Source organism: Myotis daubentonii, chromosome 1 (genome assembly GCF_963259705.1).
Source record: "Myotis daubentonii chromosome 1, mMyoDau2.1, whole genome shotgun sequence".
Classification (NCBI taxonomy): domain Eukaryota; kingdom Metazoa; phylum Chordata; class Mammalia; order Chiroptera; family Vespertilionidae; genus Myotis; species Myotis daubentonii.
This window is the reverse complement of record NC_081840.1, coordinates 43,453,579-43,479,393: the sequence shown is the minus strand read 5'-3', so window position 1 is coordinate 43,479,393 and position 25,815 is coordinate 43,453,579. Positions and strand designations below refer to the sequence as shown.

The window sequence follows — 25,815 nt, the reverse complement described above, 5'->3', positions numbered from 1 at the left end:
ACAAGGAAAGCCTGAAAAACAGTTACAGTCCAGAAGAACTTCAGCAACATGGAAACTAAATACAATGCAGTAGCCTGGATGGGATCCTGAAACATAAAAAAAGGAGGAGGGGAGTGAGTTAGGGGAGAACTAATAAAATAGAAATAAAATCTAAAATAGTATATGGACTTACGTTAATAGTAATGTAGCAATTTGGTTTCTTAGTTATGACAAACAATGCATTATCACATCAGTGTAAGATGTTAACAAAAACGGGCTGAATATGGGGTAAGTAGGAATTCTCCGTATTATCTTCATAACTTGTCTGTTAATCTACAACTATTCTAAGATCAAACGCTTACTTACATATTTTGTAAGGAGTCTTACATTCAGTTGCGGTCTTTTCCAGACGAAGGCAACCCATCGCTACGCAGTGATGACCACCCAGCTGAAGCACAACAATATGTCGCTGATTTTCCCCTATGTTTTCCTCCAGATGTGTAAGGCCCATGGCATCGGCTATGACATTGAGGTACGAAGGGTGACAGCTGGCCAAAGCTAGACCAAATACATGCAGGCCTGTAGACGATCCGGGCAGCTAATAGTCTGGGGCCCCTTCACACGGATCCTCCGCAAACACTCGTTTGACATGCATTTAGAGGAAGGCTGAGTGATGATTAGGGAAGGGTAGAAAGGCAGCTCCACCCTTGGTCCTGGGGAGTTCAGCTCTGTCACCAAACCTGCACACCCACCTTGGTAAAGCAAAAGCTTGGTGGCTCACCAGACTTAGGAGGAATTTGGGGGCCATTTCTTGATTCTGAAGCATACCCTTAAGCTCCCTCACCCCACCCAAAGCTGTTTAGCAACCTCTATCCTCTGTCTTAGTCTGCTCCAGCTGGCATAACAACACCACAATAGAAATTTATTTCTCACAACTCTGGAGGCAGGGAAGCCCTAGGAAAAGATGCCTGATGCTGTTCCTAGTGAGGGCTCTCGTCCTGGCTTGCAGATGGCCACCTGCTGTGTCCTAGTGTGGCACAGAGAGAGAGCTCTGGTGTCTCTGTAACCTCTTTTATAAGCACACCAGTTCCATCGGGACAGGGCTCCACCTTACAACTTTATTTATCCTTAATCACCTCCTTAAAGGCCCCATTTCCAATACAGTCACATAGGGGTTAGGGCTTCAACACATGAATTGGGGAGGGGGGGGATATGCAGTTCAGTTCATATCATCCTTCTACCTGAAAATAGTAGTTTCTTTCTAGAAGGTGTTCTCATAAAAACAATTTTTCCCAATTGGAGTCTTTTTTTGGTGATATTGATGCCCCGTGCCCAGCTGCTGCATCCATAATGTAGATGGGTGGGGGCAAGTGAGATATAATATCTCCTACCTAAGCCAGACCCTCCATTTTTGTGCCTAGAGACTCATGTTACTCTGAGAAATAGTTTCATGGTTTTGCACTTTGATTCAGATTTTTAAATCTCTGCCACTGATGGCTGTTCAAGACCTAAGTGACCCATGCACTCTTACTTGTGGGAGACCCACCCCATGACCCCACATCACAGCAAACCTGTTAAAATCTAGTCTTCTCTCACATTAAATGTAATTTATAGATAATGACATAAGAATTGGGCAATAACCGATTGATTAAATGTTTTGATTTGCAGATATTCAGTTCTACATTTATTAATTTTTATTTTTCATACTTGAGAACAAATTCAAGTGTTTAGGGACCCAGTCTTTTTATAGGTCCTTGAAAAACATATAGACCTTCGGCACAAGGCCAACAGTGTAGGCCACTGTAGGGCACTGCCAGGGTGCATAAGGCCCTTTGATTAGATTGATTGGTGCTGTTTGCAAACATATAATGGAACTCATATTCTCTTGCAAATTACATTAAAATTGGTAAAATATAGAAAGAATGAGAAAAGCCAGATTGAACTGATTTACCTGAAATTAATTGTTACATCTGCTCAACACAATCCCTTTGGAATTAGTTTTTAGCTACAAACTGATGAGACTGAAACACATCTATGTACCAGAAGGTGGCTAAATCTAACTCTAGCTTTATCTCAATCTATTTGATTTATTTTCTCCTAAAATATCAAACGGAGCAAGCTCTGTGAATAGGCATATGTGGCAGGAAGTGTCCTACCTCGAAGAAAACATACTCCCTAACTTCCTATTGCCTGAAATTATTATTAGAGATTGATTTCTTTGGCTAGAGGCTTTGTACTTGATTGAAGTTCTAGAACTCCTGGGAAAACGTAAAGCACCCGATTTTATGTTATTTATACCTTTGTGGCTCTGACTTGATCAGATTCATTTCTAAGAACAAATTTTAGGGCAGGAAACAGACCGCCATGGCCAGGGGAAACAGCGGATGATGCAGAGGGAGAAGTTGCACTGAGGGTGAGGAAATTTACAGAAAGGTGCAGAGGGGCAATGAAGACACAGCTCTGCCTCGAGGTCACCTGTGCTGAGCAACTTATAAAATGTGAGAGATGAAATGGGAGAGAAAGACAAATAAGATTGAGGGCAATGCAGTGATAGAACCATATGAAGATGAAAAAGATAACAATAAAAGAGAGGATAAAATCCAGAAGAATCCATTTTTTTAAATGAGAAGAGGATAAACAGGGAGAAAAAGAGCCAAAAATAAACAGAAGCACAACCAGAAAGAAAGGAGGTGGGGAGAATAGAGTCCTATAAAAATCTGAGGTGGGGGAAAAAAAAGAGTCATTTGACTATTTGGAAATTCTTCAACAATGTCCTGCTCTAGTTTTCCTGAGATGGGTTCTCATATGTTTAGGCCCATGAGTCCATCCCTGGTCAGACAGTCTACTTTTTCTCTTAATTGCCTGTCTTCACAGGCAGGTGATGAACCAGCTTTTACAGAGCACCTACTATCCACTGGCACTGGGCTAAGCACGAGTACTTCATTACCTCTTTAATCTTCATATCTCTTTTGTAAGAAGCTATTATTTCTACCAGATCACACTGAGGAATTTCGGTCCAAAGAGTTTAAGCGCTTTCACAAGATCACGCAGCCAATCATTCTGTAGAACTGACATTTGAATCAATAATTGCCCATAGAGTCAAACACCAAGCAGTCCCCTATGTGCCTTTTCCCCCACCTAGGGACCACCTTACCAACCCACCCAAGAATTCTGGGGACCATTTCAAATTACTCCACCTAGGTACCCCTTATGTATTCCTCAGCTAAAGAAGCACAAACTTCTTCATAGCCACCCTGACTATTTCTAACTTACAAATGAATTGTTTAACAATTAACTTCTCTAACGTTGTATTGCCTCCTTGGATTATGCTGAATCTAAAAAGCTCAGTGTCACCTCTGCTACCTCTTCCCACTGGTGGTCGAATTTAATGTGGGTGCTCTTTCCAGAAAAAGAACAACATTAACAATCTATCATCGTCAATGCTACCAACAGGAACATTCTTAAAAGTCCTTACTCTCAACATTATGTTTTTCTTCCCATTATCACAGAATTTCAAGTGACATTATATGTTTCCTCCCATGATTCTCACAGAATTTCAAACGATGTTGCTTGTCCCAAATCTCAGGGAAAAACAAAAAGGGAAATGAGATCACCCTATGAGTTTATTTGTCCTTGCTGAATAGTGGAAGGAAGCATTGCTGAGTTTGTAACCAGCTTGGTGGGTCTCATGCTTGGTATTTCTGCAATGCTGCAAAATACCCCCACTGATTTCCTAATGAAATGAAGTTTCAACGAAAGCCACATGGAGGAGAGCGTCATGTTCACTGCCTGCGACAGTGTGAGGAGGGCTGGTCTCCCACACACATAGGCAGTGTGCCACGGTCCTAAACAGCTCCACCACACCCAGCAGGCATTTCCCAAGGCCAGGATGCTGCCATGGTGGCAATCATTAAGACTGTTCAAAACATTCTTATTCTCCTCTTCCGGGCACACAACAGAAGTGTACTTCCTCAGCCCGCTCCCTGAAGCCAGGCATGGCGCTAGAGCTTGGTTTGGCCAGTGAAATATGAGCAGGTGTATGTCCTTTCTATGCAGAAGCCTTTAAGAGCCACTGCATGAGTTGCCATATTCTTTTCCTGCCTTGGAAATCATGGAAGTACATTGAGATGGAACTACGTACAGCCTGGGTCCCCAAGTGTACCAACAGCTACTAGGAACCCATGCCAACCCACACGGGAAATGGAGCATGAGCACAAACCACACTGTCATTGTTATAAACAACTAAGAATTGTTTGTGGGGGTTTTTTAAATTACTGCAGCCTGACCTAACCTATCTGATTGACTCAGAAATTAGTATCGAGAAAAGGATGCTCCCCAAACAGAAAACAAATATTGTCATTTCAACATGGAATTAATATAAAAAGTAATGAGATAATTTACTCTTTTGTCCTAAGTTTTTTTAAAAGCTACAGCACATCTAAGTTTCAATGACTAATATTTCAAGTTCTCAGTAGTCCCATGTGGCTAGTGGCTACCATATTGGACAGCACAGTAAAGGGTGTGAGACACCATACAAATCAGTTTGTCAGTGGTTCTCAACTCTGGCTGCCCATCAGAATGATCCGAGTGATTCTGATGCCCAGGCAGATACCCAGGAAGGGCTGGGACTAGGGTGAGGCAAGTTAAGCACTTCCCTGGTACCTGGGTACACTGTCTTGTACCCAGGGCACAAAACTTAAAGGAACACACACACACACACACACACACACACACTCGGTAATAAAGATAAATGATATTATAATGCAATATGTTAAAAATCAAATTTAATGCCAAAAAATTTATAATGAACAAAATATCAAAATTTATATACAAACATACTGATTTTCCTTAGGCTCAGGCTCCTATGGCTCAGTGTGACACTGTCCCCAGGGCCCAACTAAATCAGTATTTCCACAGATAGGGCCCAGGAACTATATTATTTAAAGCACTCAGATGATTTTAATGTGCAGGCAGCCTCGAGAGCCATTATTCTAGTCCAACATCTGTCCTCCTGCCCAGATTCCCTGATACAATGGGGAGTCAGTGGGCATTCATAATTCTGGAGTGTCATATCTCTTCCAAATCCCCAAAACGTTGTTTTCTTTTTTGTACTTCCAGAGATCAGAAGTTCACAGCTTCATGGGGCAGCCATGACACCATTGAACAGCTCCAGTGCTAACTTTTATTAATTTGGAGAACACTGGTAAAATAATAATTTTCAAATAAAATAATGCCTCTCAGACAGATACAAAATTAAACATGAGATAAAGATTTTATTTAACAGGGAAGATTTTAGGCAGATGTCATAACCAGTACAAAAATGAATCCAAAAATGGACATCTTTATAGATCAGGAATATTGAAGTGAGTGTGCAAATGGCACAAAACTGGTTTTTCCACAAGGGGAGCAAGAGAGAAAGATCAATGAAATTATGGACAGACTCTGCTTGTCTCTGAATCACCTACAACCTACAGAGTTGCAAAAGATCTCCCATAGAATGAAGGACATAGGATGTGCCACAGACAACACAGTTTTCCATTGAAATACAAATTATTTTCCACACAACAAACTGCTTCTCTATATTTTTTTACCCGTTGCTCTTAGAATAGTGGTTTCAAACTTTGACGTACGTGAGAATCATTTGGGAAGTACGCTAACATGCAGACTTCCTCCCAATGATCCTGAGCTTGGATGATGCCCATGAAAACGCGTTTTAACAAGCATTTAACTCGATGATTTTGATGTGAGTATTCTGAGGATCTGACTTCCAAAACACCTTGTCCTGGACGAGCAGCAACAGTGCTGGTGGAGATGTGGAGTAAAGAGAGCCCAGTAGGAATGGAAGTTGATTCAGCCACCATAGAGGTCCCTCAAAAATTAAAAATAAAACTACCATATGACCCAGCAATTCCACTTCTGGGTATCTGCCCAAAGGAAACAAAGTCACCATCTTGAAGAGATATCTAGACCTCCGTGTTCATTGCAGCATTATTCAAAATAGCCAAGATATGGAAACAACCTGGGAGTCCACTGATGAATGAATAGATAAAAGAAGATATGACAAGTGTGTGTGTATGTGTGTGTGTGTGTGTGTGTGTGTGTGTGTGTATAATATTATCCAGCCATAAGAAGGAAGAAATTCTGCTATTTGTGACAACATGGATGGACCTTGAGCACATTATGCTAAATGAGATAAGCCAGACAAAGACAGATATTGTATGATATCACTTGTATGTGGGATCTAAAGCCAAAGCTATAGAAACAGAGCAGAATGGGGCTGCCAGGGGGAGTGAGGAGCTGAGAATTGTAGCTATATCGTTAAAGGGTACAAAGAAGATGAAGTCTAATAATGCATAGCATAGTGATTATAGCCAACAGTACTGTATTATATACTTCAGAATTGCTAAAAGACCAGATCCTAAATGTTATCATTGTGAAAAAGAAATCATGTGATGTGATAAAGGTCTTAGCTAAAGCCACAGTGGTAATCATATTGCAATATATTAATATATCAAACGAACATGTTGTACACCTTAAATTTACACAATGTTATATGTAAATTATATCTCAATTGAAAAACAACAACACTGTCCTAGAATATATCTACTCCATATGCTGGAGACAGCCTTTCCCACTGTGCTTCTCACAGTGTTTACAGTTAGCTTTAGACTTCAATTCAAATCTGCCTTAGTGGTCATAGTACAGTACATTTTCTTTACTTTGTGTCAACATAACTTGCTATTTCTTTTCTCCCCATTCAAATTTTATAGGACAGACAAGGAACTGTTTTCATATTATATGAACACTTGAAGAGAAACAAGTTGGGAATGTTGTGAGTATGTCTATGAGATACAATAAGCTAAGAAAATAGACTATAACAACTAACAAGTATAACACTTCACATGCATTTTTTGAGAAATTTCTAAATTGAATTTATTGGGGTTACATTGGTTAATAACATTATATAGGCCTAAGATGTACAATTCTATCATTCATCATCTGTATATTGTATTGTGTGTTCACTACCCCAAGTCAAGTCTCCTTTCATCACCATGTATCCTCCCTTTAGCCTCCCCTACCTCCGCCACCCCCATTTTCCTCTGGTAATCACCATACTGTTGTCTGTCTATGAGGCTCTTTTTTAAATCAGCATGCTGATTTATTGGAAGTCTAACTTATTTTATTTAGATCTTCAAGTGTTTCACACAATGACTTTAGATGTGTCAGTGGGAGTTCATGAATATAATTGATTAATTATTCAGATTGATGAGTAAGAGTCTAGTTTCAACAACATATTACACACACACACACACACACACAATCTGACTCATGATGAGCAAGCTCAGATGTTGTAGTTGTGGAAGGGCTACTGGCATACTTAGAAAAGTGTTCTGGTGCCTTTGGCAAATGCCACCCCCCCCCCCAAAAAAAAAGCAGGGTCTGTGGGCCCTCCTCATACCCAGTTTTGGCCGCGGGCCAGTCTCCTCAAGATGCACGCGTGCTGAGAAGAGCCCCGCTGGGGTGCTCAGGAGGTTTCTCTATGCGTCCCTGTTTCCTACGAATTTCTCTCCAGGGGATATTGGAGAGCAAGCAAAGTTGTCTCCTCATCTAGGACTCAGAGCTTTAGAACCACCATCTTGAATTGTGTCTTATTTCATATCTTGGAATATGGTTAGTGGGTCCTTTAAAGTCATCCTAATTTATTGGAAAACCGTTTCTGCCCTATATGTCTCTCCTTATAACATCTACAGCAGTGTGACCTCACATTGAAACACACAAGCTAAGACCTGTTCTTATAAAAACTGACCAAGCAAGAGCCAATTCTTCTGTTAAGTATCAATGTTCCTGAACAGCCTCAGTTTCTCCCCAGACGTTCAGTCTCCTAGACACTGGTCCCACATGAAAACAGGCAGAGATACGCACAGGACAGGTCTCTAGTCCCTATCCAAAGTACAGTTCTTTGTTTTACCAAAGTGTTATCAGTTGTAACAGGCATTATAAATGATTTAGCATGTCGACTCCCAGTAAGTCAGAAAAGGGCACCAGTAGCCAGAACACCAGAGATGAAATACTTCCTGTTCCACTCCCTCCAAACTTGTCACTGATGCCAGGGCTGTGGCAGGACATAGGCCACCAGGCAGTTACTGGGACTGGGAGAACCCAGCATTCAACTGGATTTGAAGTTGGCAGCTGGGGAATATGAAATGTGTACAGTTATGATTCTGACTGAGCCGGTAAGGTTCAAGGCCCAAGTATATTTCTAAGCTCAGGTTTTCAGACAATGGATTAGTTAAGTACAAGAACTAGAAGTTAGAACGCAGAGACATGAACTCCACCTCACTGGGCACTGGCTGGCACCAAAGGTCGACTGAAAAGGACAAGCAGGGCTGGGAGTGGAACTAGGCAAACCCCACACATGGGGGACAAGGCTGGGAGGGGTGACTGCCCTTCAGAAAAGAACAGCCAGGCAAGCAAAAAATAAACAGGGTTCAGGAACCTGGAGGTCATCCCAACAAGCAGCACCAGCCAGGAATGTTCCAACTACAAAGAGTAAATGGACAACCTGAGGTCTGGGTGGAAGGAGCAAGACCGTAGGAGCTCAGAGAGGAGGCTGCTTTTAGAGACCCGGGTCGGCAAGGGGTGCATGCAGGGAGCCCATTAGCAAAAGCTGACACTCAGGAACAGGACTTGTGTCCTAGAACTGACAGTATGAGACAAGGATAGTGTTAACAGGGCAGGGGCAGAGTTCCTGAAGTATGGGCCCTGGAAAGCTTTATCCAGGTGGGTACTAGGGCATAGAGGAACAGGCGAGAAGAAAACTATCACAGAATTTAGGAGTTGGAAGAAGAGGCCGTTTTGTGAAAAAGGAACACCCCCAATCATCAAACTGACCAAGCAGCAAGTTTGACTTGATGCTGAAATCTACAGAATGAATAATTACCAGGGGTGGGCAAACTTTTTGACTCGAGGGCCACAATGGGTTCTTAAACTGGACCGGATGGCCGGAACAAAAGCATGGATGGAGTGTTTGTGTGAACTAATATAAATTCAAAGTAAACATCATTACATAAAAGGGTACGGTCTTTTTTTTTTTTTTAGTTTTATTCATTTCAAATGGGCCGGATCCGGCCCGCGGGCTGTAGTTTGCCCACGGCTGAATTAGACCAAGAGGAACCCGCCCAACTGTGGCTGCACATGCCCTGAGATATCAGGCAAGGATGCCTTGACCTGCAGACTAGCTTTGGTGGTAGAAACAGTCTTATTAGTGTATCTTCTAGATGGTTATTCACTATTCTAAGAAATAATCCCATTAGAGGTCACACGATAGATTGTGTCTCCTGACCTCAAATCCATTGTTGTTTTCACTACACCACAATGACTCTATTGTGTGGCCACCTTTGAGCACTTTTATGGAATATAGAGATTCTCAGCCTATTGTGAGGTGCTTCACTACTTATACAAGTTTATATTGAGTTTACTAATTTCCTTTTTCTGACTATTAGATAGGATTGAAGATTATTGCTGAGATTCTCACTTGCATCTAGTTGTGCTTTCTTGAGTGTAAGATGAATGGGTGAAATTATAGCTAGTATACAGGGATTGCACTAAGGCATGGACATGGAGGTTGAAATAGACAACTTAATAGACAATGGCCAGGAGACCGTCCTCATTTTCTAGAACTCAAATTGAAAAGGAAGAGATGAGCAGATATAACCTTTTTTTCCCCCCTTCATGTTGCTTGCATTTTCTCTGGTGCTTTAAGGAGAAGCTTTCCATGAGAGGGCTGGGCTCCGCTGGGCTTTACTGTGATCAGGTCCTATTGGGTGGAGAAGGTCAGACGGCCACCTCTTTAGGAAAGGTGAGGGTTCCAGGATGGGATGACCTTCTGTACCAGAACTTTGTGGCTTAGCTTTACCAAGATAACTTCATACCAACTCCTTTTACATTGGGATATTTCCTGGAATAGTGGAATTGGAAGAGAAATTTCAGGGAAGCGAAAGTGAAGGAAAATCTAGAAATGAATTAATTAATAGGGACGTAAATTAATTAAAGTCCTTCCAGCCTCTTAGTTCCCAATCTGAGAACCATGAACCCCAGCAGTATGTGGGCCTCTATATCATACACACGCATGCACACACATACACACAACTATACTTTTTTGAAGTATGGGTCTCAATATTTTGTATATATCAAGATCATCTGGGGGACTTGGTGAAACTGCATATTCCTGGGTTCCAAGTCCAAAGATTAGGATTTTATTGTTGTGGGGGAGAGCCTGGGAGTCTGCTATTTTAGGAGCATCTGGGGTCTAATATATACTGACCCTGCGGCAATAAAACACAAATACCTTTTTTAAATTATCTATTCTGAAGTTGCCTTGAGTGATATTTATACTCCTAAAAGCAGAGACACCAATGTTCAGTAGCTATAAGGGATGGGGTTGGGCAGTCTTTAGATGTGGGAAATATACCTCACAAAGTTTGGGAGCACTGATCTAGTCCAATTCCTTCATTTCAGAGATAAAGAAATGAAGACCCAGAGAGATCAAGTAACTGTCCCCAAAGTCACACCGTCAGTGGCAGGAGAAAGAGCCCTGGCCTCCTGCCTTGGGCCTGGGAAGCTTTCTAGTCCCGCCCTGACCCCAGGGAAAGCAGGGTCAGGTTGGAGGGCAGCCTTCCCAAAAGGTCTAGGTCTGAGATCCTAAGGTGATTTATTTCACAGGTAACAACTAGGAAAGAAGTAATTGCAAAGCTTTTTTGCAGCTGACTTAAGGAGCAACTAGCTCTTAGGTTCAGCCCCTCAGGACAGAACAACTTTTTTTTAATTAACTCATTCATTTAATCTATTCTTTTCTATTGATAAAGTTCAAAAAATAGCTAGAAATAAATACCTTGGCTTTTGTTTTCAAGTTAAAATTTACAATGATCTAGTTGTTTAGTAAAAGGCGAAAGATTTATGCGATCTGAAGAGAAACCAGAGTATGATCTAGTTGTTTAGAAACACAGTAGAATTCTACAGGATGGTTTGCAAGTCATCACAGATTTTCTTAAAGTGTGTGTTCAGCTTTATAAAGATAGCTGCCCATGAAAGAGGCATTTTCTTTGAAATATAGTAGTCTTATTTTAGCTTGCTGCCATTTCTCAATGTGGGTAGGGCACCCCTTATAAGTAGTAGAAGGAGTCACTTGTATACATGAAATAGAAAATAATACTGAGGTGCAAATGTCTCTGTAGGCAAGGAAATTGTTAGGCATGAATTACACTTAGCAACGATTCTATTAAACTAACTTAAACAATTTTTAAAATGAGCTTCTCAATACTCCTGTCCTCACTCAGTGGTAGCCTTTGGCTACAAATGACTGAATCTATTCCTATATTCTGCTAAGTTGATTAATAAAAAATATTTATTACACAAATCCTTTTTGTTGACAAGTTAAAATGGAGCCTCATCTTTCATATCTCCCTGAAGATTGCCACCTTGTGAGATTGAAAATACTCATTAAATTCCATCACCAGACAGGCACAAATGAGAGGGTGATTGTTTTTAAGCATGTGAGGGGAATCATTGGTAAACTCATTTGTTTGGATATCATTAACAGAACAATCGGTGAGGATCTCCAGGGGGTCCTCATGACCTTTGCTCGCAATCTCTTCGTCATCCATCAAGAAATATCAGCACCTAATATGCAAGGCGAGACCAATTTTAAGGTGAGGTGTTAATTAACTAACGATCCTGGTTGATTTCTATACAAGGGCTGAAAATACCTCATGCTGTATTGTAAACAAGTGCTAAACCATTTTTTTTTTATTGTAAGCAGTACACTTTTACAATGTGCAGGGTCAATACTGTAAGGTTCTCACTGAACCCGTTAGTTAAACGTAATAGTTTGAAACTTTTTCTTTGAAATATGGTCGTCTTATTTTAACTTGCTACCATTTCCAAACCCAAGCTTACACTACAACCGGGCTTTCTGATGTTGGAACTGAAATTAAAACATCACAATGGAGCCAAAACAGAGACTGTTGCAGGAAAAAAAAAAAAAAATCCCGGCTATAATCTACCTACATTTCAGTGTCTGGTTAGGGATTCCTGGCGAGCCCAAGTTTCTAGGACAGAGGAGTTCTGGGGCCAGGAAGGACAGTGTGTTTAGGGAAAAGCTCAGCACATATGTGAGCCATCTACTCCACCCTGTTCCTCCAAAGTGGGTAGATGTTCCATCACTAACTGTTGAAGCTTCCAGATAATACAGTCATGTGTAATTGACTAAATGTCTCGAAACTCTAGAAAACAGGAGCAAGATCTGTACACGATGTTTTAAAATACCCGCTGAGCAGAAATGAACATTTAGTATTGATGATCAAAATTTTCATCGGATTTCCAGCCTGAGCCTTCATCATGTTTGAACGGGTCAAGTAACTCGAAGGTCTCAACTGGAACCTACATGTCATTTTTCTCTTAAATGGAAAGCCCAACAAAAGCTTGATAAGAATAGGATTTTTTAATATGTTTTTTCCTTGAGCTAGGCCCCGGTCCTTCTAGTAATGGTGATGATGATAATAATTCAATGTGATGTACTCTTCAATGTGATTTTAGGAGTTGCAAGATTGACCACTGCTTTTCCCATAACATGACTGAGAAGATTTAATTTTAAAAGGGCCCAGTGTTATAATACTTTCACGGGTCCTAAAGGATCTATGCTCATCGTTTATATTCTAAGTTACTGCAAGCTAGCATCATCTTGTCATTACTGCTATGCACCAAATTCTAAGACTGTCTGCACATGATCAGCTTAGTCTGTCAAAATGTAGGCAATAATCAGAATCAGATGGTGCTATGGACTTAATGTTGTCCTCCCAAACGTCACCTGTTGAAACCTTAACCCCAAAGTGACAGTATGTAGAGATGGAAGGGAATTATGTTGAAATGAGGTCATGAAGGTGGTGTGGGATGATGGGATAAGTGCTCGTATAAGAGACCAGAGCATTTGCTCACTCCCTCTCCTCACCATGTGAGGCTACAGCAAAAACCTGGTGGTCTGCAAGCCAGGAACGGAATTGGCTAGCACACTGACCTTGGACTTCCCAGCCTCCAGAACTGTGAGAAAGAAATTTTTGTTTTTTAAGCCACCCAGTCTGCGGTAGTTTGTTATAGCAGCCTGCATACTATGACAGATGGTATATCCCCAAAACTACACGGATTGAGTAGGCTCTGAGTTTGGACTTGAGGTTGGCAAAGCCAACTACTCATGGCATAATGAAGGCTATTTCTCTGCCCTTTGTCTGACTTTCAAAATTATCAGGTTAGATGTTCTAAAGTAGATTTTTAAAAATATCATGGTTTCTAGCCTTCTCATGTGAATCCTTATTATCTTGATATGCTTACTCTTGATAGAAGGTCAAAAGGTAAAAAGGTTAAATTTCAACAAAATAGGAATAATAAAAACTTGAAAAGTGAAATAGATTTATTTTGGGTAGTATATCCTCATGACATTCTAATAAATATTTTTTAGTTTAGCAACAAGGATTTACTAGCAAAGTAAAGGCTGAATGAAAATGGAAGGTAATTTGCCCTAACCAGTTTGGCTCAGTGGATAGAGCGTCGGCCTGCAGACTGTAGGGTCCCAAGTTCGATTCTGATCAAGGGCACATCCCCAGTTGAGAGTGTGCAGGAAGCAGCTAATCGATGTTTCTAACTCTCTATCCATCTCCCCTCCTCTCTGTAAACAAATCAATAAAATATATTTAAAAAGAAAGTGGAAGGTAATTCAGAAAAAACATTTAATAAAATCCAACATCCTTTTTTTTTCCAGAGAGGGAGGGAGAGAGAAACATCAATGAGAGAGAGACATTGATTGGTTGCCTCCTCTACACGCCCTGACTGGGAATTGAACCCCCAACCTAGGTATGTGCCCTGACCGGGAATCAAACCTACAACCAACTGAGCCACACTGGCCAGGGCCAACTTCCTTTCTTGATAAAAATAATAATAATAATAATAATAATAATAATAATAATAATAATAATATAATAAAAACTCAAATTAAAGATGTACACAATAGAAGCCCATTTTTTTCATTATTACATTTAATAGACATTAAAATTTCTGTAAATATTTCCAAGTTCTTACAGTTTTTATATTCATTTCATCAGGACTGACAACCAGCAACTTATAGATTGTGCTGGTTGGTGGAGCACACTTTGAGTCAAAGTAGTCTAAATCACACTTAACTCCAAAAAGGAACAAATGCTTAGTGGTGGGGAGACTTGTGGGCGGGGGGGGGGGGGGGCGGGGGGGGGAGAGTTGTAAGAAATGTTTAAGTCATGAATGTCGTTTTTATTGTTCATTTACAGGCCATCATTGATGAGGTTGAAGTCATTCTGGGAGTAACAGAGGAAAACAAAAAGCGATTTGAAGAAGAGCTACAATCTAAAGATGATAAGAAAAATACCTCTCTGAGCCTGATATGTTTATGATCCTGGAATACATTACTGAGTTTAGATTCCAACTAGAGCTAAGAAAAGGCAACATTTCTTTTACTGTTAGGAATAAAAGAGGAGGGGAAAAGTTAGTTTGCTTTGTTTGCTAGGAAGTGTATCAGCACAGACTATAATGTAATGCTCTAAAAAATTAAGTGATCTTATTTTACTTATTAAACCAAAACCTATTTGTGTGTCTCTTCCTCTTTCCAAACTAAGGGGGAAAATATCTAACAAGAAATGTACAAGTCTTACTGATATCACCTCTGCATCTACTTCTTTCTAAACTTCAGGATAGTGGAGATTTTGTTTGAATATTTTATAAAGTGTCCTCCTCCTATTTCTAATAGTAATTTGTCTTCTGCATTTAAAAAGTTAAATAAAGGCTTAACCATTGATATTTGGCAAAACAAAAATGTCTCCTTTAAAAGAAAATTACATTCGTATGGATTTTTAAAGTGACCCTTTATCATTCATTGTATTTTATTGCGCCAAGCCACTATTGTTTGTTGTTGCTATTTTTCAAAAAGGAAGGTAAACCAACATTTAGTTCACTACAGCATCAGAATTTATCTAGGTGGCAGTATCTGCTCTTAGTTTAAGATGTAGTGTAACTCGAGCCTTCTCGCTTGAACAAACATTTGTGTTCTCTATTGAATAGAGCAGTAGGATTTTTACAAGCTTAATTCAACAGTCTCTGTTAAAGGGCAAATTGTTAAAATTATGCAGTGCTGACACTAACTCTCAGCATTTTCTTTGTAATTGTTCAAAATATTTATTCATCATCCAACCTTAACAAAGGGTGAAAGAAGCAAGTCACATAGTTGTTTTAAAGAATGATTTCTTTATAAATACTGGAGTGTGTTGGGGAAAGGAGAGGTATTTTTTTTACCTAAGGGATTTCCATAAGTTTTAAACTATGCCTCAGCCACAGGCTGAGTTTCTGCAATAAAATTAACATTTGTGTGTGTGTCAGCTTTTGTCTGCTATAGTTGGAAATACATTAATTAGCCAGGTTTCCTGCCTGTGCTAGGTACAAGGATGACCTCTTTTTCTTGCCAGATCGCTCTAATCCATATGAGGGGCCCATTGTCCAGACACTTGACGGATAGGAAGTACTACGTGCCCATTAGAGTCTCCCCTCGGTTGAAGCCAGAGCAACATAAGGTCCAAGAGACTCATTAGTTCACTGGCACAATCGTGTCCTGAGAGTAAATGAAGCCCTCTGTCTCCTTATGGCTCTCATCTGCTCTGGACTTTAAAAGAAAACTGTCTCTGTTTTGTTCAGCACAGCAGTGGATCTTTCACATGGCGAGATCCCCTCTTAACAGTACAAAACGGTGAAATCTATTGGGGAAGTTTTGGGTGTGAATTTTGATTAGCACTCTGGAGCCTCAAGCTGCTGGCAATAGTCAAATGAGTTCCCTCTCTGGTACTTTTTTTTTATTTTACCCACATGATCAGTTTCTCAAACAATGCAGTTTCCTTCTCTGCATACACTACCGAATGCCTGTTTCCAAATTCAGGCCTTATATTCAGATCCAGGTCTCATTAGAAAGTGATTGGCAGTAAGGTTCTCTACCTAAAAACCTACAGCTTCAAAATGAAAGGAGAAAAATTGGTATAATAAGACAATCACTTCAAGTAATTAAGTGGAAGAAGCCAGAGGACCAGATTAAATTAGTGAAATATTTTAATTACAGAACATTTGAAAAGAAGCATAGTCTATTATCTTTTAGCACATGTATGCAGCAAAGATACTGTGCTATTGCCTAACTAAGGGAGTTTGAAAAAAAATTATATCTATGTGTATAATGTATCCCAAACATAAATTAATAGTGATGAATTACTTAGTTTTTACTACTCTACATAGGAAACTGAAATCTTTGTCAATAAGCGGTGTGTTTTTTTAATGATGTGTCTTTTTTCCCCCAGAAACTTTTAGGAGAAGCAAACATTTAACAGTAGAGCCATCTTTATTTAATACTGAATGTTTGCAATGGTTTGAGAAGCAAAATGTGCTAACCATTTAGGAGCACATTATTGGATGATGATAACTATCTTCCTTTACATATCATTTTCTATTGATTTTAAATAATCTAAATAGATGATATTTAATGACAAACTGTGCTATCTACTTACCTACCTTCCACTATCTACTTACATTACCTGTAATTGAAAACATTGTGGGCTAGGTGTACACTGTACTAGACGCTTTGTATGCATTATTTTATTGTATCTTTTCAACAACCTCTGTGGGTAGGTACTACTACTGTCTTTATTTTACATACAAGGAGAATGCGATTTAGTGAGGGTATCTCATTCCGTGTCTCAGGCTAAATGAAAAGAAATTTATGTGGGATTTGCATTCTTTTACCACAAATTCTAGCATGTTGTGTAGAAAGTTGAATGTCACTTGTCCTTGATCATTCAAAGGACTTGCACTCTTTTATAACAAACTAGAGGCCCAGTGCATGGATTTGTGCACCGGAGGGGTCCCTCAGCCTGGCCTGCGAGGATGGGGCCAAAACTGGCTCTCCTACATCCTCCAAGGGGTCCCGGATTGCAAAAGATCGGGGCTGGGGAAGAACCGCAGAAGGGCTCCAGGGCGTGTCTGCCCATCTCACCCAGTCCCAATCAGCCAGATCCCAGCAGCAAGCTAACCTACCAGTCAGACAGTCTGCCCCCTGGTGGTCTGTGCGCGTCATAGCGACTGGTTAAATGGTAGAACGGTCAGACACTTAGCATATTAGGCTTTTATTATATAGGATGATTGTATTGCTTAAAGTACAGAGGGACAGTTTAACTCACACACACTTCCTGCTAATAAAATCAACTTGCACAATGCTTAGCATTGGGAGGTATCACAATTATGTGATCAAAGAAATCAGGAGCAGAGAAAGGGGTGTCAGTGGAATTCTTCTCTGACCATGGATCTGTGAGAATCTGTTGGAGGACTAATGATGGGATGTTGCAGGAAAGTTTGAAAGCTGTGAAATCATGCTCCATAGTTTTGTCTGAAAGATAGGTATGAGGTCACTAAAATGGGGAAGGTTTAAAAATGACTCCCAGTACAATGTGGAGAGACCTAGGAGGAGTTTGGAGAGCATGGTCTCAGCTATCCCATCCTAAGAATTTCAAGAATCCTATATTTCAAGTATAAAAAGATGTACTTTATCATAAGTAATATATTAGTAACCATCTGAAAGTTTTAATAATAATCATTTGCATTCATCTGGCACTTTTCTTCTAAAGAGCTCAAAGCACTTCGCATTTATTATCTCATTAATTCCCTACCCTGTCCCTGTGGGGAAGGAAATACGTATTTTAACATTTAAATGTTTATCTTTCAGAATTTCTCAAGCATCCATTAATTCTATTGCCAAAAATGTAAATATTTATTAGTTTTATTTTACTGTTCCTCTGGCTTTAATGTACATAACAGATTTGTTCCACCCTTTGAATGTACTGATCACAGTCAATGTGATTTGAAAAACTATAAATTAAGTTGCCAAGATGTTGTGAAGGTGGGGGTTTCAGGGAGGGAGGGAGCATCTAACTTTGCTTTTCTCACTGGAAGAAGTTTAGACCCATCCATTGCAAGTACAGATGACATGCGCTGTGGCTCTTCTGCATCTTTTCTGTATCCCATTCTTCCCAAAAGGTGACCTCAGAAGGTAAAACTGCATCTGAAAGCCTGAGGCAGATTGACCTACTGTTTCTATCTTTGTTTCGTTAATGATTTCATCAATGTGGAAGAGAAATCTGATGCCTTCTATTAGGAGTTACATCTCAAGGAGTCACCACATAATGAGGGTTTGACACTTGTCTGCCCCGTCCTTCCTCTCAGTGGGTTGGTCATACCTTCTTCAAGTTTATAACTAGAAAAATGGCAGATAGTAATACCTGCTCCTTAGGGAAGCAGCAGAGATTAATTGGCCAATATTAAGAGAATGTTTCAAAGACAAAGCGTTCTACATAAATGTTTAAGTATTATGATTGCCTTGCTTCTTCAAATGAAAGTTCTAACTTTGAAATGTGATTATACACTTTCCCCTCAAACCCCTTGATAACCACATATATAGGTTTATTTTTCACCCTAACAGTCTAACTCATGGCTGTGAAACTTTATTGCACTTGATGGAGGGCCCTGGCTTTTATTAGTTTTAAACTGCTGGTTTCTGGGGTATTTATGTAAATGAGGGAAAGATACCAAAACAGTAAATAATAAGCATGTCCCTGCTGTTTAAAAATCTGTTGGTAAAAAAAAAAAAAGTGCTCTGTTATAAGAAGACCCTAAACATAGCACAGAAAAACACAGCTTTGGCATCTATGCATAAAATAATGTTTTGGGTTTGGGGGTCTTTTTGACGGTGGTGTCCCCCAAGCATTTCTTAACCATTCTGTACACATCTTACTGCACTTCCACGGTTGTCACCATATACATCATATGTATGTGTGTGCATATATATGGAGAGAGAGAAAATGAGCAAAATGCTACATTTTAAGATTTTTTTCTTTAACAACATGTTGTAAAGTACACCAGATGGCTAATTATAGCTCCAGGAAACAAAAGGCCACACCCAGATTTATTGCAGTTGCCTCAGAAGGAATGTTATGATCAAATCATGGTCCCATAAACAAAACAGCTGACCTTTTCCATTAAGTGCAAGATAAACTTCATAGTCAAATTCAATTTTGGCTTATTTAAAGATTTATGCTTCTTTGCTTTCCAGCAGATGACACAAAATACGTGCTCTGCAATCATCGCAAAACTTAGAATTACCTCACAATGCATTCTTTATCTCCAGGTCCCCTTTACAATACCTTTCTACTCATTTCACGTTCAACATATAGAGATACATTCCTAAGCCAAAACGTTATAGATCATTTGCAACAATGAAAAACCAGAAAGATATAAATGTTCAACAATAGGGCATTGCTTAAAAATTATGAGTATCTGTCAAAGGGGACTCTTTACAGCCATTTAAAAATCATGTCCCTACACTTGCTCTATGAATGTTCACAGCAGCTTTATTTGTAATAGCCCCAAACGAGAAACAACCCAACCAACAGTCTGTTGTCAACAGGTGGGTGAGTGAAGGAATTGTGGGATATCCTTGCTATGGAATATGACTTAGCAATGAAAAGGAATGATCTGTTGATACACGCAGAGATGTGGATGGATGTCAATATAATATGCGAAATGAAAAAATCCAGACAAAAAAGAGTACTTATCTATGTACATAACATTTTTCTTAAGACTACTTTGTCTTTAGATATACCTGCAGTTTTTTAATTTTTCTAATTATAGGGACATTTGCTCTTGAGAAAAAATAAAATAAATAAATAAGAAAAATGTTTGAAAAACAGGAAAGCACCCTTACTCTCTGTTCCTTTATTTTATTTTTCTTCAAAGCACTTAACAATATGTGGTATTACATAATAGGTTTATTTTTTATTATTTGTCTCACCCAATGGATTGTAAGTATAAAGATATAGTCCCAACTCCTAGAACAGTACCTTATCAGTAGCAAGGGTTGCTCGATTAACATATATTTATTGCATTTATTATTTTATGAAATATGTACTAAGTTCCTATTATATAGTCCTTTATCTTTGTGTATGTAATATTTTAATAGGATCATATCAAACATACTGAGTTGCAGACTGTGTTTTTCACTTAGCAATAAATTATGAAGACACATGGGAAATTCTTACTCAAAGTGATTTTAATAATGGTGTAAAGAATGTTGAAAATCCCCTCTTGTTATACCAGTACATGGGCATTTTGATGCATCCTTCAAGTACGTATCAAGAATGTCAACCAATTAAGATAGTAATAATATTAATGATGCCTTATAGTTATATGATACTTTACAGCTTACAAACTATTTTCATATCCCATTTGATTTTTATGATAAACTCAAGTGAGCAGAGCAGAAACTCAAGAGGTTAAATCATTTCCATTAAACAATCAAATAGGAAGTCCAGACTCAAACCTAGGTCTCTGCAGCCTGGGCTCCTCGCTGTACCTCACCTCTCCCTGGTGGAAGCCTTCATTGTACGGCTGCATGATCCATGCTTAGAGAAGCGGGTAGCGATGTGCCCAGAGTCACACGGGCCTCTTCAGGAAGAATACCGACGGAGAAGAACCAGGACTCCCGACTCTGTCCGAGGCTCTCTCAACTACGCTAGTTCTCAACTACATGCTGGCTCAATAAATTAGAAAAAACATCCTAAATTACTGCATAGTTTGAAACGGCAGCCAATACATGCTGTTATACTTCTCTGAAGATTACACATTGTATTTGCTGGTGCTGCAAAGTGCCAACCTGATGACATTTGCAATCCTGAGCTTATTTGATGTGGTTGGGAAGCAAATGAGATTCCAGTGCCCCTGTTGCGCATAGGTGCTCAAGGAGCACTTCCTGCATGGCGGGGAAGTGCCCTATATTTACAGGATTTGATCCAGTTTAACAGCAAGATCGAATGTTAAAATTAGCCTTGTAAAAGGGTTCACCCTAGTTCCCACACAAAACAAGATTCTGAGATCATGACTAGCAATTTTTCATGAGTTGATTTATCTGAATAAAACCTATAAGGTTTTGAACCATTAAACATTCGATTTAGAAAAAAAAAACAGCATACAGAAGAATAAACTGAAAAATGGAACAGATTTGTTTCTTGTAATAATTATGAGCAATATCTCAAACTCAGCATCCTTAGACCATTGAGCTGTGTAGGATGAATGTGCTAATTAATCAATTACTACCCAACAATGTACCCTGTTTATTTACTGAAATGCACCAGAAATGTGTGCAGAACTGGTAATTATTAATCATCTTCAGTAACAAATATGACTCAAGTTCACCTTCATATAATTAATAGAGCATGTAGTTAGCTTTAACATCTTGCTTTATTAGAAGCAGCAATAAAGAATAAAAAGAAAGAGCTGCACCACAAGTGTGGTTCACTGAAATGCTGGCTTGGACTAAATGTGCCTATTATCCATAGCAGCAGTATTACTCATACCATCCAAAGTATGGCCAGATGCTCTCGCCATTAAAACTCAAGTTTTTAAAACTAAACTTTTAAATTTGAATAAAATTTTAAACTTACAGGAAAGTTGTAAAAGCAGTCCAAAGAATTCCCATGTACTTTTTATTTGGGTTCCCCCAATAAAACCCAAGTTTTAGGGCTTGATAACTTGCTTAGACTTGAGATCTTCGTTGGTGGTGCCCAAATTCCTCAATTGCGTGGCTGGCCCTCAATTTCAATAGACATATAAATTGCTGTTTTACAGCAACTTTGCAAGTGATCCAGTTTTGAAAAAGCACTTTGAGAGTCATCCTGTAGGTCACCCCAAAATTTCCTTTGATCCAGGCAGACTTCTGGGCTAGATAGACCATATTTTGGAACTTATATGCTAGTTCCTGTGCCCTTACTGATTGTGCAACATCTAAGGAATGTTCAATTGTGTCAGCTACATTTCCATCTAAGTTTTTAGTCCCTTCAGTGTAGGTTCAAATCCCAGCTCCACCACCTGGCTGCAGGGAGCTATTTTAACCTCTCTGACATTCCGTTTCCTCAGCTTGAAAATGAGGAAAATGAAACCCTGCTTTGGAACATTGTTTAAATGAACAATATATATAAACTATCTAGCAGGAGCAAGCTCTCAGGAACTGGTAGATATTATTATGTTGATTTTATTATCCTCTATGGCCACTTTTAGCTTAAGAAACTGAAAATGTGTCTCCTATTCACACACAAATACAAAGATATTTCATAGCATGAAAACTGCAAATGTAGATGAACATTTTTGAAAGTTTTCTTCAGAAGGAAAAAATCAGATAAAATTTAATGTTATTGTACAGCAAATTAAAAACCTGTCCCATCTGAAAATACCAGTCACTGCAAAACCTAAACTGACAAATCATAAACCAGGGTGGACTTCAGTATTTCTATTATTTAATGATTCAAGGCCCTTTAAAGGGAGAGCTCCCTTAGGGCATCTCCATATTTGTTTATAGATCATTAGCTACTTGACAGTGAGACTGGGGAGGGGCATAAAGACTTACAGCTAACACTCTAAGAGCCACTGTTGGTTAAAGATCAGCAATAAAGCCAAAATATCTTAGGAATTTTATATGAATATATGATTTGTGCTACAAGATGTCATATGCTATTCATGAATTGCTTTACCAAGCTGGCACCATAACTATGGCCCATATGACAAGGTGAATTTACTTGGCCATGTTTTCAAATGTTTCCCTAACCATTGATTACATATTATAAAGATTTGTAATATTGGAAACATGACCATAAAATGGATTTTGTTATCTACCAGCATAAATCATTATCTGGTTTCAAAAAGTCACAAATGTCACCTTACCACCAGATTCTAGCATCTACCGCAGAAGAAGGGAACAGAAATGTTTCTGAATGAAAAGCTCACTGAAAACTAGAAGGCCAGAATTTTGATTCTTGTATATGATTTTGGATAAGTTTCTTACCTATTCTGTAGTTTAACTTCTCCAACTACCAAAATTAGAATTTTAATTAAAACCACTGACCCTATATGGTAAGTCCCCCCACCCACCCCCCAATATCCCTCAAACACACTACTTATATTATTACTAGAGGCCTGGTGCACAAATTCGTGCACCGGTGTGGTCCCTTAGCCTGGCCTGCGCCCTCTCGCAACCTGGGACCCCTCGGGGGATGTCGGATAGCCAGTTTCAGCCCTATCCCCACAGGTCTGATCCAGACAGGAGGAAGCCTGATCCTGTGTATTGAGCATCTGTCCCCTGGTGGTCAGTGTGCACCACAGCAATCAGTCATTTGGTTATTCGGTTGCTTAGGCATATATATATATATATATATATATCCTAGTGCACAAAATTCATGCATGGGAGGGGGGAACCCTCAGCCCAGCCTGCATCCTCTCAAAATCCAGGACCCCTTGGGGGATCAGGCCTAAACTGGCAGTTGGACATCCCTCTCATAATCTAGGACCGGTGGCTTCTAACTGTTCACCTGCCTGCCTGCCTGATGGCCCCTAACCACTCTGCCTGCCTGCTTGATGCCTCTAACTGCTCACCTGCCTACCTGATCGCCCCTAACCATTCACCTGCCTGCCTGATCACCCCTAACCGCTCACCTGCCTGCCTGATCACCCCTAACTGCCTCTGCCTTGGCCCCTGCCACAGCGGCTTCATCTGGAATGATGGTCTGGAAGGTGGTTCAGCTGTCCGGTCTAATTAGCATATTATGCTTTTATTATTATGGACTAGAGGCCCAGTGCATGAATTTGTGCATGGGTGGGGTCCCTCGGTCTGGCCAGCAATAGGGGGGCTGGCCAGCTGGGGGGAGGGACCACAGGAGGTTGGTCCCAGCAGCAAGCTAACCAACCACCAACTCTGCAAGGAATCTGGCTCCCTCCTCCCTCCTGTCTGGGTCCAGGGTGCAGATGAACCAGATTCGGGCTGTCAGGGCCCCAACAGCAAGCTAACCAACAGCTGATTCCACGAGCAATCAGGCTCCCTTCTCCCTCCTTCCCATCTGGGTCCGGGGTGTGGGTGAACCAGATTCGGGGCTGTCAGGACCCCAGCAGCAAGGTCTGGGTCAGTGCGCATCATAGCTACCAGCAGGTCTGGTCATTCCAGTTGTTCGGTCATAACAGTCGCTTAGGCTTTTATATATATACAGATGTTATTAACTTTACCCACTTCTTAAAAATTATTATTCAGTGAGTACCAACCATATGCCAAATACTGTCATAGATGCTGGATCACAAAGGTTAACAGAACAGACATAAATCTCTGACCTTAGGAAGTTTACATTCCAGTCAGGGCAAACTTGAGAGTAATTTAGACAGATGCTTTTGGATGCGATTCTGTACCCACTATGTTCACAGTATAATGTTTCACCAGAGTAATTCTTCTTGCCACTTTTTGTAACAGCAGTCCCAGCTGCCAGCCAACTCCTTGGGGGGCTGTCAGGACATCAATCAGTTCCACAGAAAGCCTCAAGAAGATCTAGATAAGAAGACAGCAGTTCCTTCCTTTCCTAATGACTTCTGCCATCACTCAGAACTTCCATGAAGATAACTTTGCATAAAACCAATATATACTGTCCTTGCCAGGGCAGACACAAGGCTACAGGAATGGAGCAGCAATTGGTGTTTGCCACTGATGGGAGAGGGGAGAATTAATGAGCATTCATTCAGCTGTAGAGGTAACTCACCACCACCTCCTCTGGCGCTGAGCTTGGCTTAGAAGGCACTGAGCCATTAAGCAGATTTGGGTGGCTCTTTTGGCAGGTCTGTTTTTAAGTTCCAAAGCATGCTGGAATATGAATCATCTCCATGGTCCTTCTTTCCTTCACCCAAAAGTCCTTAAGCCTCCAACCGGAAATTGTAGGTAAAATCCTAAGTGTAAACATTTCTATCCTTTTTTCATAAGTCTTTTCTCTTTTACCTACATGTTGACATATTCGCCCACTTCTTGCCTATAATTCTCCCTCTGAGAATAGCAGTGAATTAAAATCTACCCTACTTTCTTTTAAATCACATTAGAAAAATGTGAATAAATCAGGATCTCGGTAAGGCTGTAAAAACAACATAATAAATATTCTATATATGTACAAGGTCATGTTTGGGTCATGTCCACTATATATGTTCTCTGTACATCAAGCATATCAAACTCAAAAGCTAACACAGGCCAAATAAATGAGGCATGTAGCCCACGGGCTGCAAGTTTGACATGCTTGCTGTACCTACTTATTCATAAACACAAATAACATGTGTTAATATATAACACTACCAGTAGAATTCATTGGGTTTTTTTCAAAATTTAAAAAAAAATCTTTATTGTTGAAAGTATTACATATGTCCTCTTTTCTCCCCCATTGACCCCTTCCATCCCACCCCTGTCCACTGCCCCAGGCCTTTATTTTCAAACATTTTATTGAAATATAATATACATACAGAAAAGTGCACATATATGTTCAAAGAATCCACTAACTGCCCTAGTTGGTTTGGCTCAGTGGATAGAGCATCAGCCTGCAGACTAAAGGGTCCTGGGTTTGATTCTGGTCAAGGGCACACGCCCGAGTTGCGGGCTCGGTCCCCAGTAGCAGGTGTGCATGAGGCAGCCGATCAATGATTCTCTCTCATCATTGATGTTTCTCTCTCTCCCTCTCTGAAATCAATATATATATATTTTAAAAAGAATCCACTAACTGAATACACCCATTTAACTAGAATCCATATCAAGAAAGAGAATAATTTGTAGATTCATTATCAACACTAATAAAAGAGAAAAATGGTAATTGGCGTATGAGCTACCCTTTTCAT

At 39.9% G+C, this 25,815-nt stretch overlaps 1 protein-coding gene across 1 annotated transcript in view; it reads left to right on the top strand.

Moving 5' to 3' along the window:
* The window catches only part of IQCH (IQ motif containing H), a 198,818-nt gene extending 184,318 nt beyond the window's left edge, over window positions 1-14,500 (top strand). The window contains exons 19-22 of the mRNA XM_059697431.1: window positions 389-511; window positions 6,750-6,811; window positions 11,579-11,687; window positions 14,331-14,500. Coding sequence (XP_059553414.1) covers window positions 389-511; window positions 6,750-6,811; window positions 11,579-11,687; window positions 14,331-14,453 — 417 coding nt within the window. The 3' untranslated portion in view covers window positions 14,454-14,500. The remainder of the gene's footprint in view (window positions 1-388; window positions 512-6,749; window positions 6,812-11,578; window positions 11,688-14,330) is intronic.
* Window positions 14,501-25,815: the final 11,315 nt, after the last annotated feature.